Source organism: Sebastes fasciatus, chromosome 8, assembly GCF_043250625.1.
Source record: "Sebastes fasciatus isolate fSebFas1 chromosome 8, fSebFas1.pri, whole genome shotgun sequence".
Lineage (NCBI taxonomy): Eukaryota > Metazoa > Chordata > Actinopteri > Perciformes > Sebastidae > Sebastes > Sebastes fasciatus.
Genome location: NC_133802.1, coordinates 32,477,937 through 32,491,632, shown reverse-complemented (window position 1 = coordinate 32,491,632; position 13,696 = coordinate 32,477,937). Strand labels below are relative to the sequence as shown.

The window sequence follows — 13,696 nt, the reverse complement described above, 5'->3', positions numbered from 1 at the left end:
TAGGCCCGCGGTGACTAGATGTAACCCCCCTCTGCTTAACATAGCACTGAGACATTATCAAACGGTGGTTGCAATCAAACCTCGGAGGAATTACTCAGGAATAAGCTGCAGCACCGTACGAAGGCTATTTTATACTCCAACATGGAGCGCTAGGTGGCAGAGGAAAATAAAAAAATTACTCGGCATGTGATGGTGTTTGTTTAGAAATAAATACATGCATTTAAAAATGCCTACACAGAGTACAGGTAGTAATTATACCCGAACAAAGTTCTCTCCTTCCCGCTGCTCCTTTTGACCTTCACGACGATCGGGCGCTGCTTTCTGCTCCCTTTTTATAGTTGTGTCAATTTAAGTGTGGCAGCACTCATTGTTCTTGCCCTTGATCTTTCCCTGCTGAGTGCAGCCAGACCTTTTAATGTCACTGACAAAGTAGTCCGGAGGGTCCTGCCGCCAGTCTGTCTGTCGTCTGGAATCATTACAGCGCTGCCACTTGAAAAGACAAGGACTGTCCCATAACATCAGTCAGGGACACTGCTGAGGATCTTCAAATAGGACTCGCTCTGACGCCACACAGTCACACGACGGACGCACGGCTGACCTGGCGCCTAACGCCGCCGCCAGAGGGGGTTCCTGGGCGAGGAGGGATGCAGCAGTTTCCAAGTGTTTTTTGGCTCGGGACTGGGTGCTTGTATGTGTGCTCAAGGGGGTGATAGAGAAAGAGGGAGAGAGAGACTTTGAATAGATGATAGATGGTCCTTTTTAGGTTACACAGTGCGAGGGCCCAGGGGGGGGAGAAAGAGATGAAAGAGATCTGTGTAAGTGCATGGGTTGGTGCCACACTACGCCATTCTGTAGCCAGTGCCCTGTTAACCCCCCCCCAGAGACTCAGTGGTGGCTCTATCGCAATCTCTTTATCACTGGAGACAAATGATGGCATTCGTCTGCTTCATGGCTGTCATTAATTATGCCTGACTGTTTCAAGTTGAGCTGTGAAAAAGGCAAATCACGGGCGCTTTGTTGTATGCGGGTGATGTAATGATCCTATTCCTGATTGCAGGAGGTGCTCTGAACGTGTGCCACAACAACTCCTCAGAAGGCAGCTCCCTGACTTTGGAGGTCGAAAGTAGGAAAAATCGCAAAAAACACACACTCGTGTATGTAACTGAAAGGGGGAGCTGGCGGTGGAGTGGAAAAATACAAGCGTGAGTGGGTCCTTGTTTCATCGGGGTGACATTTTGAAGTGACAGCCCTCCTCTGCGCCATTTAATTCCCTTGGAGGTGGCCCAAAATGAGGCGGAGAGAGAGAGAGAGAGAGAGAGAGAGGGGAAAAGTGGGAGGGAAAAAAAGCTTGAAAGAGAGCGAAAGAAAAGAGAAAGAGAGCACCTGAGATGTTGAGATAAAGAGGGAGAGAGAGAGAGAGGGAGAGGGAGAGGAGGACTGATCCATTCTAATGAGGAATAACAAATGGCCCCCCTTGGCCTTCCTCTCCTTCTCCCTCCCTCTCTCTACATCGCTGACCTTTGGGTTTGGAAATTGATTTACTGTTGCCGCTGTTGACGGTGGCATTTTGAAAATGGTAACACCCCACCTCATTAATATAGCCACATGTACGGAGAATATGCTACCGCCAAAAGGAATTTTTACAATGTTATTTACAAATCAATAGTGGAGATGCACACAGGTGGAGTGATGAGGGTTTCCTGAGGAAGTGACCTTCGTCGCCCAACAGCCACGGATGACAGAGAGAGCAAATGTTCATGACAATGACGCCGATTTATTTATTAATTAGGGATGAACCGATGATTGGATATCGGGCCGCCACTGACTCAAATAGCTGGAGCAGGTATCGTGACGATGGGGCGGATCTATTCAACTCAATTCTATGTTTATATACTATATATATTTTATACTGGGATTTTAATTCCGTTTAAGTTTTATATGTTGCTGCATTTAAAAGGTTTTCACTTGAATTGTAATTTCTGTTAAAAAAATTTTTTCGATTAATTATTTTAATAATAAATGACAATTCACAAAATTTATATCTATGTATTTATTTGTTACATTTTGTTTTCCAAAGTTAGGAAATCAAAGTTATTTTTGTTGAATATTTTATTTCACTTTTTCAAAACCAAACACATTGACAAACAATATATAACCATTAAATAATAGATGACAGTAAGAAGTCTACAAGACAACAAACAACAAACAAATCAAAATCAAAATTTAAATCAAATAGACAATAAAATAATGTAACTAAACAAACATTGATGGACACAAGGGCAACATCCCCGGAAAGGGAATACACACAAAGAAATGGAACCATGCACACAACCCCGAAAACCCGAAGCTCGTGTCAGCAAAGAGTCTCCAGACTACTAAACTCTACGGTACGCACAACCCCACTGTTTTCGCTCCAAATAGATATTCTAAATCAACCAGGACTGAAATCTTAAGGATTGCCACGTCAAAGGTCCCATATTGTAAAAAAAATAAGATCTTCATGTCCCCTTAGGGCTGTAGAATTAATCGAATATTAATCGCGATCACAATTTTGGCTTCCCACAATTCAATGAACATGACCGCCTGCGATATTGACATTTAAAATGTGCGTTCTGCTTATAGAAAACTCTGCAGCGTATCAAATCAAGTGCTTCCTAAACTAACAGCTAGATGTTTTGGCTTCACTTTTGGGTATACAGTAGATATTATCTATACAACCAATATATTTATGATTAAATTAAGAGCATCAAATTGTTTATCAAGCTCTTATTGTTGCTAATTTTCCTCTTGAAATGCACCAGATTGAAGTATTCAACTTTAAAATGTAGCTAACAAAAGGGGTAGGGTGAATATTCCTGTATTTTTTTCATATTGCAATATATAGCAGAAAAGAATATTGCAATGTCAGTTTTTTCCAACATCGTGCAAACCCTAATTTGTACATTAGCAGGAATGTAGCACAGCTTGGAAGTGAAAACAGCGCTCTGATTATTTTAAAGTGAAAGTGCAATAAAAATGTGTTGTCGCTAAAATCAATGAATAATCCTGGTAAATAATCGTGATATCAATATTGATCAAAATAATCGTGATTAGCGTTTTGGCCATAATTGTGTAGCCCTATGTCCCCTTATTATAAAGCAGGTTTGAGTACCATACAAATACTGTGAAAGTATCAGGCATGCTCAGACAGACAGCACGAGGAAAACAAAGGGTTCTTCAAGCATTACAACATTCAAACAATGAATGCATGCAATAAAGCGCTGTTTAAGTCCAGCCTGATGTTGCCTTACACATATAGGAATGATCCCAGTCACTTCCACACAGTGAGGCATACATCTTATTAATTAAACACTGGTATTGGATCTGTATTAGGTATCACTATTGGTATCGGGACTGAAAAATTTCCGATACCGATAGTGATACCGTATCGATACGGAGCATCCCTACTATTTATACGGATTAAAATTTGACTCGCTGCACATACAGGATTTGTAGATAACTACTTCTGTGTCATAACGGCAAACTATTAACTCTGTAATCGTCTTCTCTGCGAGTGCATTGTGATTCAGCTCTTTAATTAAAGTCCCCCAAAATTTCAAATATTATCTCAGCTCTCGATTGAAGTTGCAGAACACTAAACCCACCTGCCCCCCTTCAAAGACTCGTCCAACAAAGCAGCAACAGTGTGGTTTTTGTGGCTCATTACCCAGTCCAAACACTGACACTATCAGTGACTGTGATTCACGGGAGGCAGAAAAGCACACTCACTCCAGCAGCACAATAACACACGACGAGGCAAATTGCCTAAAATGTGAAATGTATTTTGGATGATAAGGCGTTTTTCTACCCTCCCCAGAGAGAAGAGACTTACAGTAATGGTAAAATTGAGAGATAGGACGGATTGAGCGCTCAAATTGTTGAGTCCCGGTTGATGACGGGCAGAAAATGGCATCACTTTGGCTTCCTCGTCAAACACATACAAACACAATCCCCCCCCAACACACACACTTTTGATGCCAAATCTATTCCCAAGCAAATACAGCCATTTCAAAGTGACGTGTTCTTGCCAAGTACAAGCCTATGAGTTGGAACTATAATGTGCTCCTCAGCAAAACCAATCCAGCAAACAGAGCGGTAACACACTGTGAATCCTTTAAGTAAGATGCTGCTGAATCCACTGTAATCTTATCATCTTACACATTAAATTATGCTTATCTCTATCCACTCAACTGCCTCGAGGCTGTTGTAATAAAAAAAAAAAGGATATTGACACTCTGCTAACAATAACAATACCACTTAAATACCAGCCTGTCAGCTTTTAATGGTTTGTTGTCAAAAGAATGTTACACACCGTCATAAGACCGGGTGTTGATTAAAGTTGGAGAGCGCAAATTAATACTTTTTAAATCTATTTTTTTTATACCAAGCACAGGTCTCATGGACCAAGATGTACAATATAGTAAACATTAATAGTAAAGGTATACGAGTTTGTTTGGGACTAACTTTTGGCTTAAATGTGGATGACTTTACACTCAGTGTTGTATATAAGACATTCAGATTCTGTTGTATCCAGCACAGTTTCAGTGGAACTACTTAGTAGGTGTACATTATCAGGAATTAATAGACACCCTGCAGCCAATCAGAATCGAGTATTCACCCAGACCGCGGTCTATGAAAGGGTGGTGAATGCTCTTGATTGATTATCTGATGTGTTTTTTTCCCTTTTCTTTGTCGTGCTATGTAAAGGATAATGTGCAGCGAGCCGTTAATTGTTGTGAAAGAAATCCCTTCAGGGCGATGAGAGAACCCTCCACTTCGCCGTCGGGCGGCATCGCCCTGTCGGGGTTTCTTTCACAACAATGACCTGCTCGCTGTACATTATCCCGCTTATTACACAGCTACTTACTGAAGAAATCAATATTATGACACAAAAACGGTCCTCCAGAGTCTGACATCAGAACTGCGCCCATAGCAACGGTCTGCTGTACATAGCAACGGTCTGTTATACATAGCAACGGTCTGCTATACATAGCAACGGTCTGTTATACATAGCAACTGTCTGCTATACATAGCAACGGTCTGCTATACATAGCAAAGGTCTGTTATACATAGCAACGGTCTGCTATACATAGCAACGGTCTGTTATACATAGCGACGGTCTGGTATACATAGCGACTGTCTGCTATACATAGCAACGGTCTGCTATACATAGCAAGGGTCTACTATATATAGCAACGGTCTGCTATACATAGCATCGGTCTGCTATACATAGCAATGGTCTGCTATACATAGCAAAGGTCTGCTATACATAGCAACGGTCTACTATACATAGCAACTGTCTGTTAAACATAGCAACGGTCTGTTACACATAGCAAGGGTCTGCTACACATAGCAACGGTCTGCTATACATAGCAGGGGTCTGCTATACATAGCAAGGGTCTACTATACATAGCAACGGTCTGCTATACATAGCATCGGTCTGCTATACATAGCAATGGTCTACTATACATAGCAACGGTCTGCTATACATAGCAACAGTCTGCTATAAAGAAAGAACAGACCGCAGAATGCCGTGATTAACCGATCAGAATCGTATATATTCAACAGCGCCATGTAATAACGGGGGTTTAGTGTTGCACGTTGAGGGGGAACTGTGGATTATTCTCCCGTTCATGTTATTCATATTTTAGTTTTGGTCATTGAAACTCAGATTAAGAGAAATCTCTTACCTCCATGGGGTCCAGATGCTCTCCGTTCTTCAGCCAGCGGTACGAGGGCTTGGGCTTGGCGCTGGCTTTGCACTCCCACACCAGAGTATCATCAATGGTCTTCTGGACATCTTGAGGCTTCTCAGTCAAGTGCGGTGCAGCTGTGAGGTCACATAGCACATACTGTAAATGAACACTTTATAACGCTAACACAAATGCTTGAGAGAGCATTTCGAGTGCGCAGCAGTTTTAGAATAAAATCGATGAACCAACCGAGCGGGCAATTAGTTCATTACAGAGGCTTCCAAGGGCACAAATCATAAATCCACTTCCAATTAACCCAACGCTCACCTCCAGTGGAAAAATATATAAATAAAACCATCTGTACAAAGTTAACACGTGGAAGGATCAATAGGTTGGTTGAAACCCGTCACTGTAAGGTTAAAAGCTAGAAGATAAACTATCGGATTTACTACGAGCAGCTTGAATTAGTTACACAGATGAAGATCTTTTACAAGAATCAGGTTTACCGACTGTATAATATGCTAGATGCCTACAGTGCAATGGAAGGGTTGTAATTCTTTTTTTTAGTAATGCAGTTAATAACACAGGTTATATTCTCTTTTTGTCTTTTGAAACATCTGAAATCCACAGAGAAAATGCCTCTATATTTATGACGGCGGTCGTGTGGCACATTAATGACTAGAACCATATCTCTGGCGACAGTGGAAGAAGATTTATGACCGTTGTGAATCACCCACATAAATACAGGACGCCCTGGCCGGGTCAAGGGGAACGAGGCAGCTGAGTCTGTCTGTCTTCTTGTCTAGCTGTGTTACTTTGATAATGTAATAATAATAATAATAATGCTATTATTTTTTAATGATTGAAATAGCCTTTTTATCTTACCTCTCTGCAGCGATATATGAGAGTACAGTTACAACCTGAACAGTATCCACGATGCTTTCAGTGTCAAGGACTTTTTCAGCAGGGCAAATGCTCACCCACGCACGAGGACTTAAACCAAGGGCTTTCCATACGAAATACAGTCTCTCCTATCACGAGGTCATACTGTGGCTACGAGTGTGAATCTGTTTAAGTCAGTCATGATGTCCTCTGTGGAGACCAGAAGTGGATCAACGTTATGTTTTTTGGGGGGAAGTTGACTGTTGAATCCGGTCCAAAACAGCTGGTGTTCAGAAACCGTGTTCCCGTCAACTTAAAAGGCAAATTGTTATTGATATACATTAATGACTTGGCTATGACATGTCAAAATCTTCTCCCTTTATTATTACTTGCGCCAAGGCCAAAGGCCTTGAAGGAGGTTATTTTTTCACCAGCGTTGGTTTGTCTGTCTGTCTGTCTGTCTGTCTGTTAGCAGGATTACTCCAAAAGTCCGCGATGGATTTGAATGAATTTCTTTGGAGGGGTTGGGTGTGGCACAATGAACAATCCATTAGATTTTGGTGGCGATCCGAATCATGATCCGGATTCAGGAATATTTTTAAGAATTACGATCAGCCTGAGTATTAAGACCATATGCACAGTGTAACTGATGACGCGTTGATGACGTGTGACCTCGCCTACTTCCTTCTTCAAGCCGAGAGATACGTGTGTGGATGTGTGGCGAGACTTCGAGCTGCTGGCTGTCCGCGGTGAGAAAGAAAAAAGCGGTATATGACGGGATGAGAGACAAAGTAGTGTAACGTCATAAAGACATAACAAGGCTGCTGAATGAGAGAGGCATCCGCCGATACGTTACATGGAAACACGGCGTGTTAATAATAAGCCGACCACCTCACAGTACCGCCAGCTGTGAGCTGCGATCTGTTTTTAAAGTCACGCACCTTGGCGGAGGTCTGCGCTCTCCGAGTGCCATTCTAGTTTGCAGATGATACCAATTTTATAGCCTCACACAATGTCTTCAAAACACTAACAGAGTGTGTAAATGAGGTTTTAGAGGCCCACAGTTAGGGAATTCACTGAATTTGCACTGAAATCGTTATCTTCCTTGCCAGCTTTTAGGATGAAGTTAAAGAAATTTCTCATTTCATCTTGAACCTCATGGCAAGATGCTTCTGTTGGTTGTACATATCTACTTACTCTAGGTTTGTTTTTGTTTGTTTTTATCTCTTATTTCTTTTCTTGTATTACTGATTATGCTTGTCAGTTTTGTGTATAAAACTATTCTTTGTTCTACAGTATGTGTTCTCTGTTCGTTTGTTTCGAGTAATAATGTCAGTTATGCACGTGTTTATATTGTATAGGGGGGGATTCTGAATAAACCTTTCAGGCTTCCTTCCTCTCCTGCACTGAAATTACTGGTTTCCCTATTGTATGTATTTTGTATCCAAATAATTGTGCATATAAACTAAACCTAGCCATGAAACCATTAGATGACAGAAGAAATGTCTGGAAGCATAAAGATAAGAACAGCGTGTTTCAACACGAATGAAGGTGTTTCTTGCTGATTATTTTTCTTTGTATTTCATATCTTCGGTAACGGTGCTGCATGCATTGCCTAAAGAGCATTTTACTTGGTAAGAACAAAATCGGACTCATTGAAGTAATATTTAAAGGTTCTCTAAACGGAATTCAGAGCATTTCTATACTGCCTTCACATGGCTCTCAACATGGCGATGGCTGAGCTAAGGGTGCTAACAGCAAGAGCAGTGTAAACGGTGCTACGCTTCCGCGACAACGCCGTCGGTCGGGACGCCGTTATCAGTTGTAACCGCCGTATGAGAGCAGTGCAGAGCGGCGAGGGTGAGCTAACCAGTGGACTAAAAGCATGCACAGGGCCCGGCTATGTCAACAAAGCACAGAGAAGCTCAGATTAAAACACGCACAGAGGGAGAGTGACTTTATCCTCTGCTCAGGTAGACATTACTCCTCTATATCTTTACATAGCAAGTAGATGTTTGCTGCCACATTAATGCTCTGGATATTGAATTTAGCACCTTTAAAAAGCCTGCAGAGGGACTTCTGGTCGAGGCGCACCATATGAATTATGTTGAGCTCCTCTCATGCTCCTCTACTGCTCTTATTTTGTACACTAGTGTCATAAAAGTTGTCTCTATAGATCGTTAAGTGCTTAACAACCAAAGTTTTGACAGTCTGAAACAAAGTTTTGAATCGATAACGAAGCAAGATGTACTCCCTGCGGAGTGGCCGCAAGGAGGCAACCGTTTCTATTTTATTCTGAACACATACTCTGCTAGTATAGTAGCATGAATCCTAACTCTATCCCTCGCTTTCCAATCTTATTTTGATCTATCTAATTTGGATTATTTTGCTATTATTTTATTTTACGAACATAAATGGTATATCTGTGTATACGTGTGTGTATTACGTTTTGAATGTTGGCATAATAATAATAATAAAAAGCCTACAGAGAGGAAGTGTTTGGCAGCCCCATATGAGAAGTGAGAAAATATTTTGTTGTCGCAAAACCAGCTCTCTTTATGGAAGAAATTGCGTCAGAAATACATTCAGCGAGCTGTACCGAATTGAAAATACATCACTATACAGAAACAAATACTTCTGCACATGACACCCTGTTAACAATATTACAAATGAGACTGTCAGAGATAACATAATGGAAGGGAATACATGATGCAAGCGGCTTCTATACAAAGTCAATCTGATGGTGTCTGAGCCCATTCAAAGGCAGTCATCTGCTAAAACCAGGGTCTAATTTCATAAATCCCCCCGGGGACTACGGAAGGACAATTAAGTGGGAAATCGAAAGAGGTCAGGCCACCCCTTATTGTTCCTGTGCCCGCATTGGTCGGGTGTCGCAAAACACCACATCCCCATATTGATTCTCCCATTCTTCTATAGAGTTGATGGATGTCCCGCAAGCTCCTGTCTATGGGAGTTTAAAATGAGATTACAGATTTTTATCACTTGGCGGCGGGCCAGTCTACGAGGCTTTCAGATGAGACAGGACTTAAATCTTACAAGGAGAAACACGACTTCCACACAACTACAGCAGAAAGGCCATGCAACATAGCACCAAGAGCGTGATAGCCACAGGTCGTTGAAAAGTTATCACCTTGTTGACGAAATTACCTCAACATCGGCACTTTTCCATCGGTTTTAAGGCTTCTAAGTCATCAAGGCCGAGTGCTGTGATGCTGTACTGCTCTATGAACACACGCACTTCTCTTTAAAGTAAATGTTTAATCCTCAGCCTACCTACAGGTACCGCGAGCATTTCATCTTACCCACAGGTGCCGCAAAAAACTCTGTACTTGTATTATCATATCAAAGGCTCCCTCCTTCACAGGAAAGAAAAATCTGGATTTGATGATTTCAGTCAAGCACATCCCTACAGGGCCTTGTGGGCAGACATCATCAATGCATAAACTGCAAAATAATGGAGAGAGAAACCATAAAAATCCTTCATCAAGGGGCCATTAAAAGCTTTCTCAGAATATGGGCCATAAGTCCAGTGTTGGTGAGAGAAAAATCACGTCTCCCTGAGAGGTGGTATAAATCTGTGTGTGTGTGCAACGGCCCCGTGTTAGCCGCTGGCACAATAAAGAGCTTGTCAGAAATGAACTACTGCTAATGGGTTAATTTATTACCACATTCCACTATATGATGCAGTTATATATGGGTTCTAATAAAAGCTACAGATTGCGTGACAACAAATTAAACTTTTTGTTAGACTCGCGCCAAAGCTACACTTTTATTATTCTGCAAGATTTTCAATCAAGCTCAGCTGCAGTGAACCTTTGAGGCTATGAATCAACAGGCAGGAGATTTAGTAAAAGTCTATAAACGAACATGACACGTTGGAAAAGAAGACTGAGAGGTTGAAGGCACAAGATATTATTTGTTCCCCAAGACAAGAGGTGTGTGAAGCGAGATCAGTTTTAGATCAAAGTCAGCGAAACCGTCCTCCTACTCACCGTAGAAAGACAGCTTTCCTTTAGCCGAGTTTCTTCCTCTGGTGTTTTCAGCCACACATTCATACACTCCCGCATCCTCCTGCTGGAAGTAAGGGATTTCTAAAACTCCGCTGGCTTTATTTATGTCCACCTTCCTGCCAAAAGAGGCTCCATCCACTCTTCTCCAGCTGATGGTTGGCACTGGGCTAAAGGCATGAAAATATAACACACAGCAAGGCAGCGAAATGAAAAACACTCCAGAAGATCGTCTTATCTATCATCACATACATGTATGATACCAGTGAGGACTGAAAAAAACTGATAAAGCATGTCAATGTTAATCTGAAGCATTAAAGAGGACCTATTATGCTGATTTTCAGGTGCATACATGTATTTTGGGTTTCTATTAGAACATGTTTACATGCTTTAATGTTCAAAAAACGCTTTATTTTTCTCACAAACCAAACTCTCCGCTCCAGCTTCGCTCTAACTAGCTTTGTTTGAGGGCGTGCCAATCTCTAGGCAGATATTATGCAAATGTGTTACTTGGTGACATCACCACGTTACAGAAGAACATGTAGGACTTCAAGCAAGGTGTTTCAGGCAGTTCAGGAGCAGTGTTTCTGTGGGGGAGAGTAACTCCCTTTGGCGTGGATCACTAACGTAGCCAGAAAAAATAACTGTACGTGTGCATCACAAAAACTGTGTGTGCCACATGATCCAGGGGCGGACTGGGGATTAAATTCAGCCCTGGACTTTGAGATGGAGAGGCCCCTTTATGCGAGCCGCCAGAGGCCCAATTTTTTTGGGCAGTTTTAACACTAAAGCCTCGTCCACACTAGGAACGTCAGGAGCGCGTGGCGGCTGCGTTACCTGTTGTTTTTTATATCGGCGTGTGTGTTAACATGTTATTGCAGCCACACTGCCCGCGTATATATATATCTATATATATATATATAGATATATATAAAATAAGAGCCCTCAAGTGTTCCTTAATTTGTTAACACGATGCTTTTATTCTGAAATATGTGCCGGACAGTGTTGTAGAACATGCAGTGACTTGGAGAGCTCCATGAATGAATATAGTACGGGGTTTTAATTGTGGATTATTACTATTTTTTACAAATTACCACACGTTTCTTAACCTTTTTCTGTCTAAAATAAATAAACCTCAGTATATATTTAGCTTATTTTAGCTTTCTGTGCAGCGTCTCCCGGTCCGGGCCGTACACAACGACTGCTAATGTCTTTTTTCCCGTGTGTAGGGTTGCTAACTTTCACTGGTAGAAATATAGAACTGCTGCAGATGTTTTGTTTGGTAATAGTAACTTGTTCTAGAGAGGCTATAACTCAAAAATTATTTTGCATCAGATTTTTCTGCCTCTTTGGGTGGCACAGGCACATCCTGGCACACCCGTGGCTACGCCATAGGCGTAAACTTTGGGCTTTGTAACTTTGCAGACTTTTTACATGCACAAAAAAAACGATATAACACTAAAGGAAAGGGGAAAAAGCACAAAAGCATAATAGGTCCTCTTTAACTGACGAGTGTTTCTGCTGTGTATTCTGGGTGTACGGCACAAGAAGGAGTCATTAAAATGTAGAAATCTTCTGCTCCCAAAATCACTTCAGAGGGTCCTCACACATTACCATGCAGCTTAGACTGGTACAGTAAACAACGAATGGTGTAGTTATGACTGTCTAATAACACACAGAGGGACGTACTTTCCAAGTGCAAAACATTCCAGTTTGACAGTTGAGCTCTTAGCAACGGGGACAACTTCAGGGAACTGCACTTCGATCTTTGGCTCGTATTCGCCCATCACACCTGGAGTTACAAAGAGAAAACACAGAAATGATGCCACGCATGTCTGAAGGGAATTCTTTCAGCTCAAGGCTCGAAAAGCAAAACAAAGTTTAGGTCATGACTGTGTGAGCTATAATAAATCATAACTCTATTTCTCTGAACACTACACTGTGTCCGATACTTAGGGGAAAATATCTAATTCAGATTCTTCTGACCACTATTTGGACTTAAAATGCTATTTATTTTCTATACATTACACTCCAGTCCTGTAGTGGTGGTCTACATATCATCAAACATCTAACAATAATTACAAACCAATGTTGTTTCAGCATGAGAAGAATCAGATGAAATGATGCAGTCGTCTCATGAGGTTGACACCAGTCCTCTTTTTCAAACCAGTGAGTTGGATAAAAGTCTTCTTCAAAGAAAACTTTAATGATGTGATCGGCTGGATAGTTTAAAGGTTCTCGATACAAAATTCAGAGCGTTTCTTCAGTAGTGCCTTCACACAGCTCTCAACCATGGATGTATAAAGAGAAGTGGATATAGTGTCGGAGGCGGGGCCCCGTTCATTCTTACAGAAGATGCTCAGTGGTGCATGAAGCAAAAAAAAAAAAAGCTTGACTTCCGAGTATAAAATTACCCGGCTCTTCCAGCAGACTTCATACTGGGAAGTTGATTTACCTTAAAAAAAGAAATAGTCTGCTGAGTTACAGACATCTCTTTTCCAATGTAAGTCTATGGGAAAAAGTATTTTTGGGCCCAATGGTGTGATGTAACGGACACGGAAGTTGTAGTACCACCGTTTGGCCACTACGGTAATATTGCTTCGAAGCCCAGTGCTACAGCCCAACAAACAGTGTTTACTTGAGGGGGAACCAGAGGGTGGGTGCAACGCTTCTGCAACTACGCCGTTGGTCGGGACATTGTTATCAGCTGTAACCGCCGTATGAAAGCAGTGCAGAGCGGCGGCCGTGACCTAGCCAGTGGGGCACGCCCACACGCTCACAAAGCTCTGCTATCTTAATGCTCTGAATATCATATACAGTAAAGCACCTTTAACCACTCACCACTCTTTTGGACATACAGTATTGAGCAACATAATAGAATAGAATAGAAAGCTTTATTGTCAATGAAATTTGGAGGACCACACAGTCTACTTTCTATCCTTTCAAATTCCTTAACAACACTGGGCAGTGTTTTCTTTTGCAAAACCATCTTTGTCAGAGAATAAAAGTATAGTGAACACACTAACTAGACGAAAGCAAAAAGTTTCATTTTGT

The 13,696-nt window shown here is 41.6% G+C and overlaps 1 protein-coding gene and 1 long non-coding RNA gene across 4 annotated transcripts in view; one reads left to right on the top strand and one right to left on the bottom strand.

The window, feature by feature from the left end:
* cntn3a.1 (contactin 3a, tandem duplicate 1) overlaps positions 1-13,696 on the bottom strand; it is a 356,340-nt gene that overhangs the window by 44,568 nt on the left and 298,076 nt on the right. For all 3 annotated transcript variants that reach the window (XM_074645147.1, XM_074645149.1, XM_074645148.1), the window contains 3 exons: positions 12,332-12,434; positions 10,628-10,812; positions 5,730-5,869 (listed from right to left, as the gene is read on the bottom strand). In XM_074645147.1, coding sequence (XP_074501248.1) covers positions 5,730-5,869; positions 10,628-10,812; positions 12,332-12,434 — 428 coding nt within the window. The remainder of the gene's footprint in view (positions 1-5,729; positions 5,870-10,627; positions 10,813-12,331; positions 12,435-13,696) is intronic.
* Positions 1-13,696, top strand: part of LOC141773278 (uncharacterized) — a 376,505-nt gene that overhangs the window by 192,173 nt on the left and 170,636 nt on the right. The gene's annotated exons all lie outside the window — the stretch shown is intronic.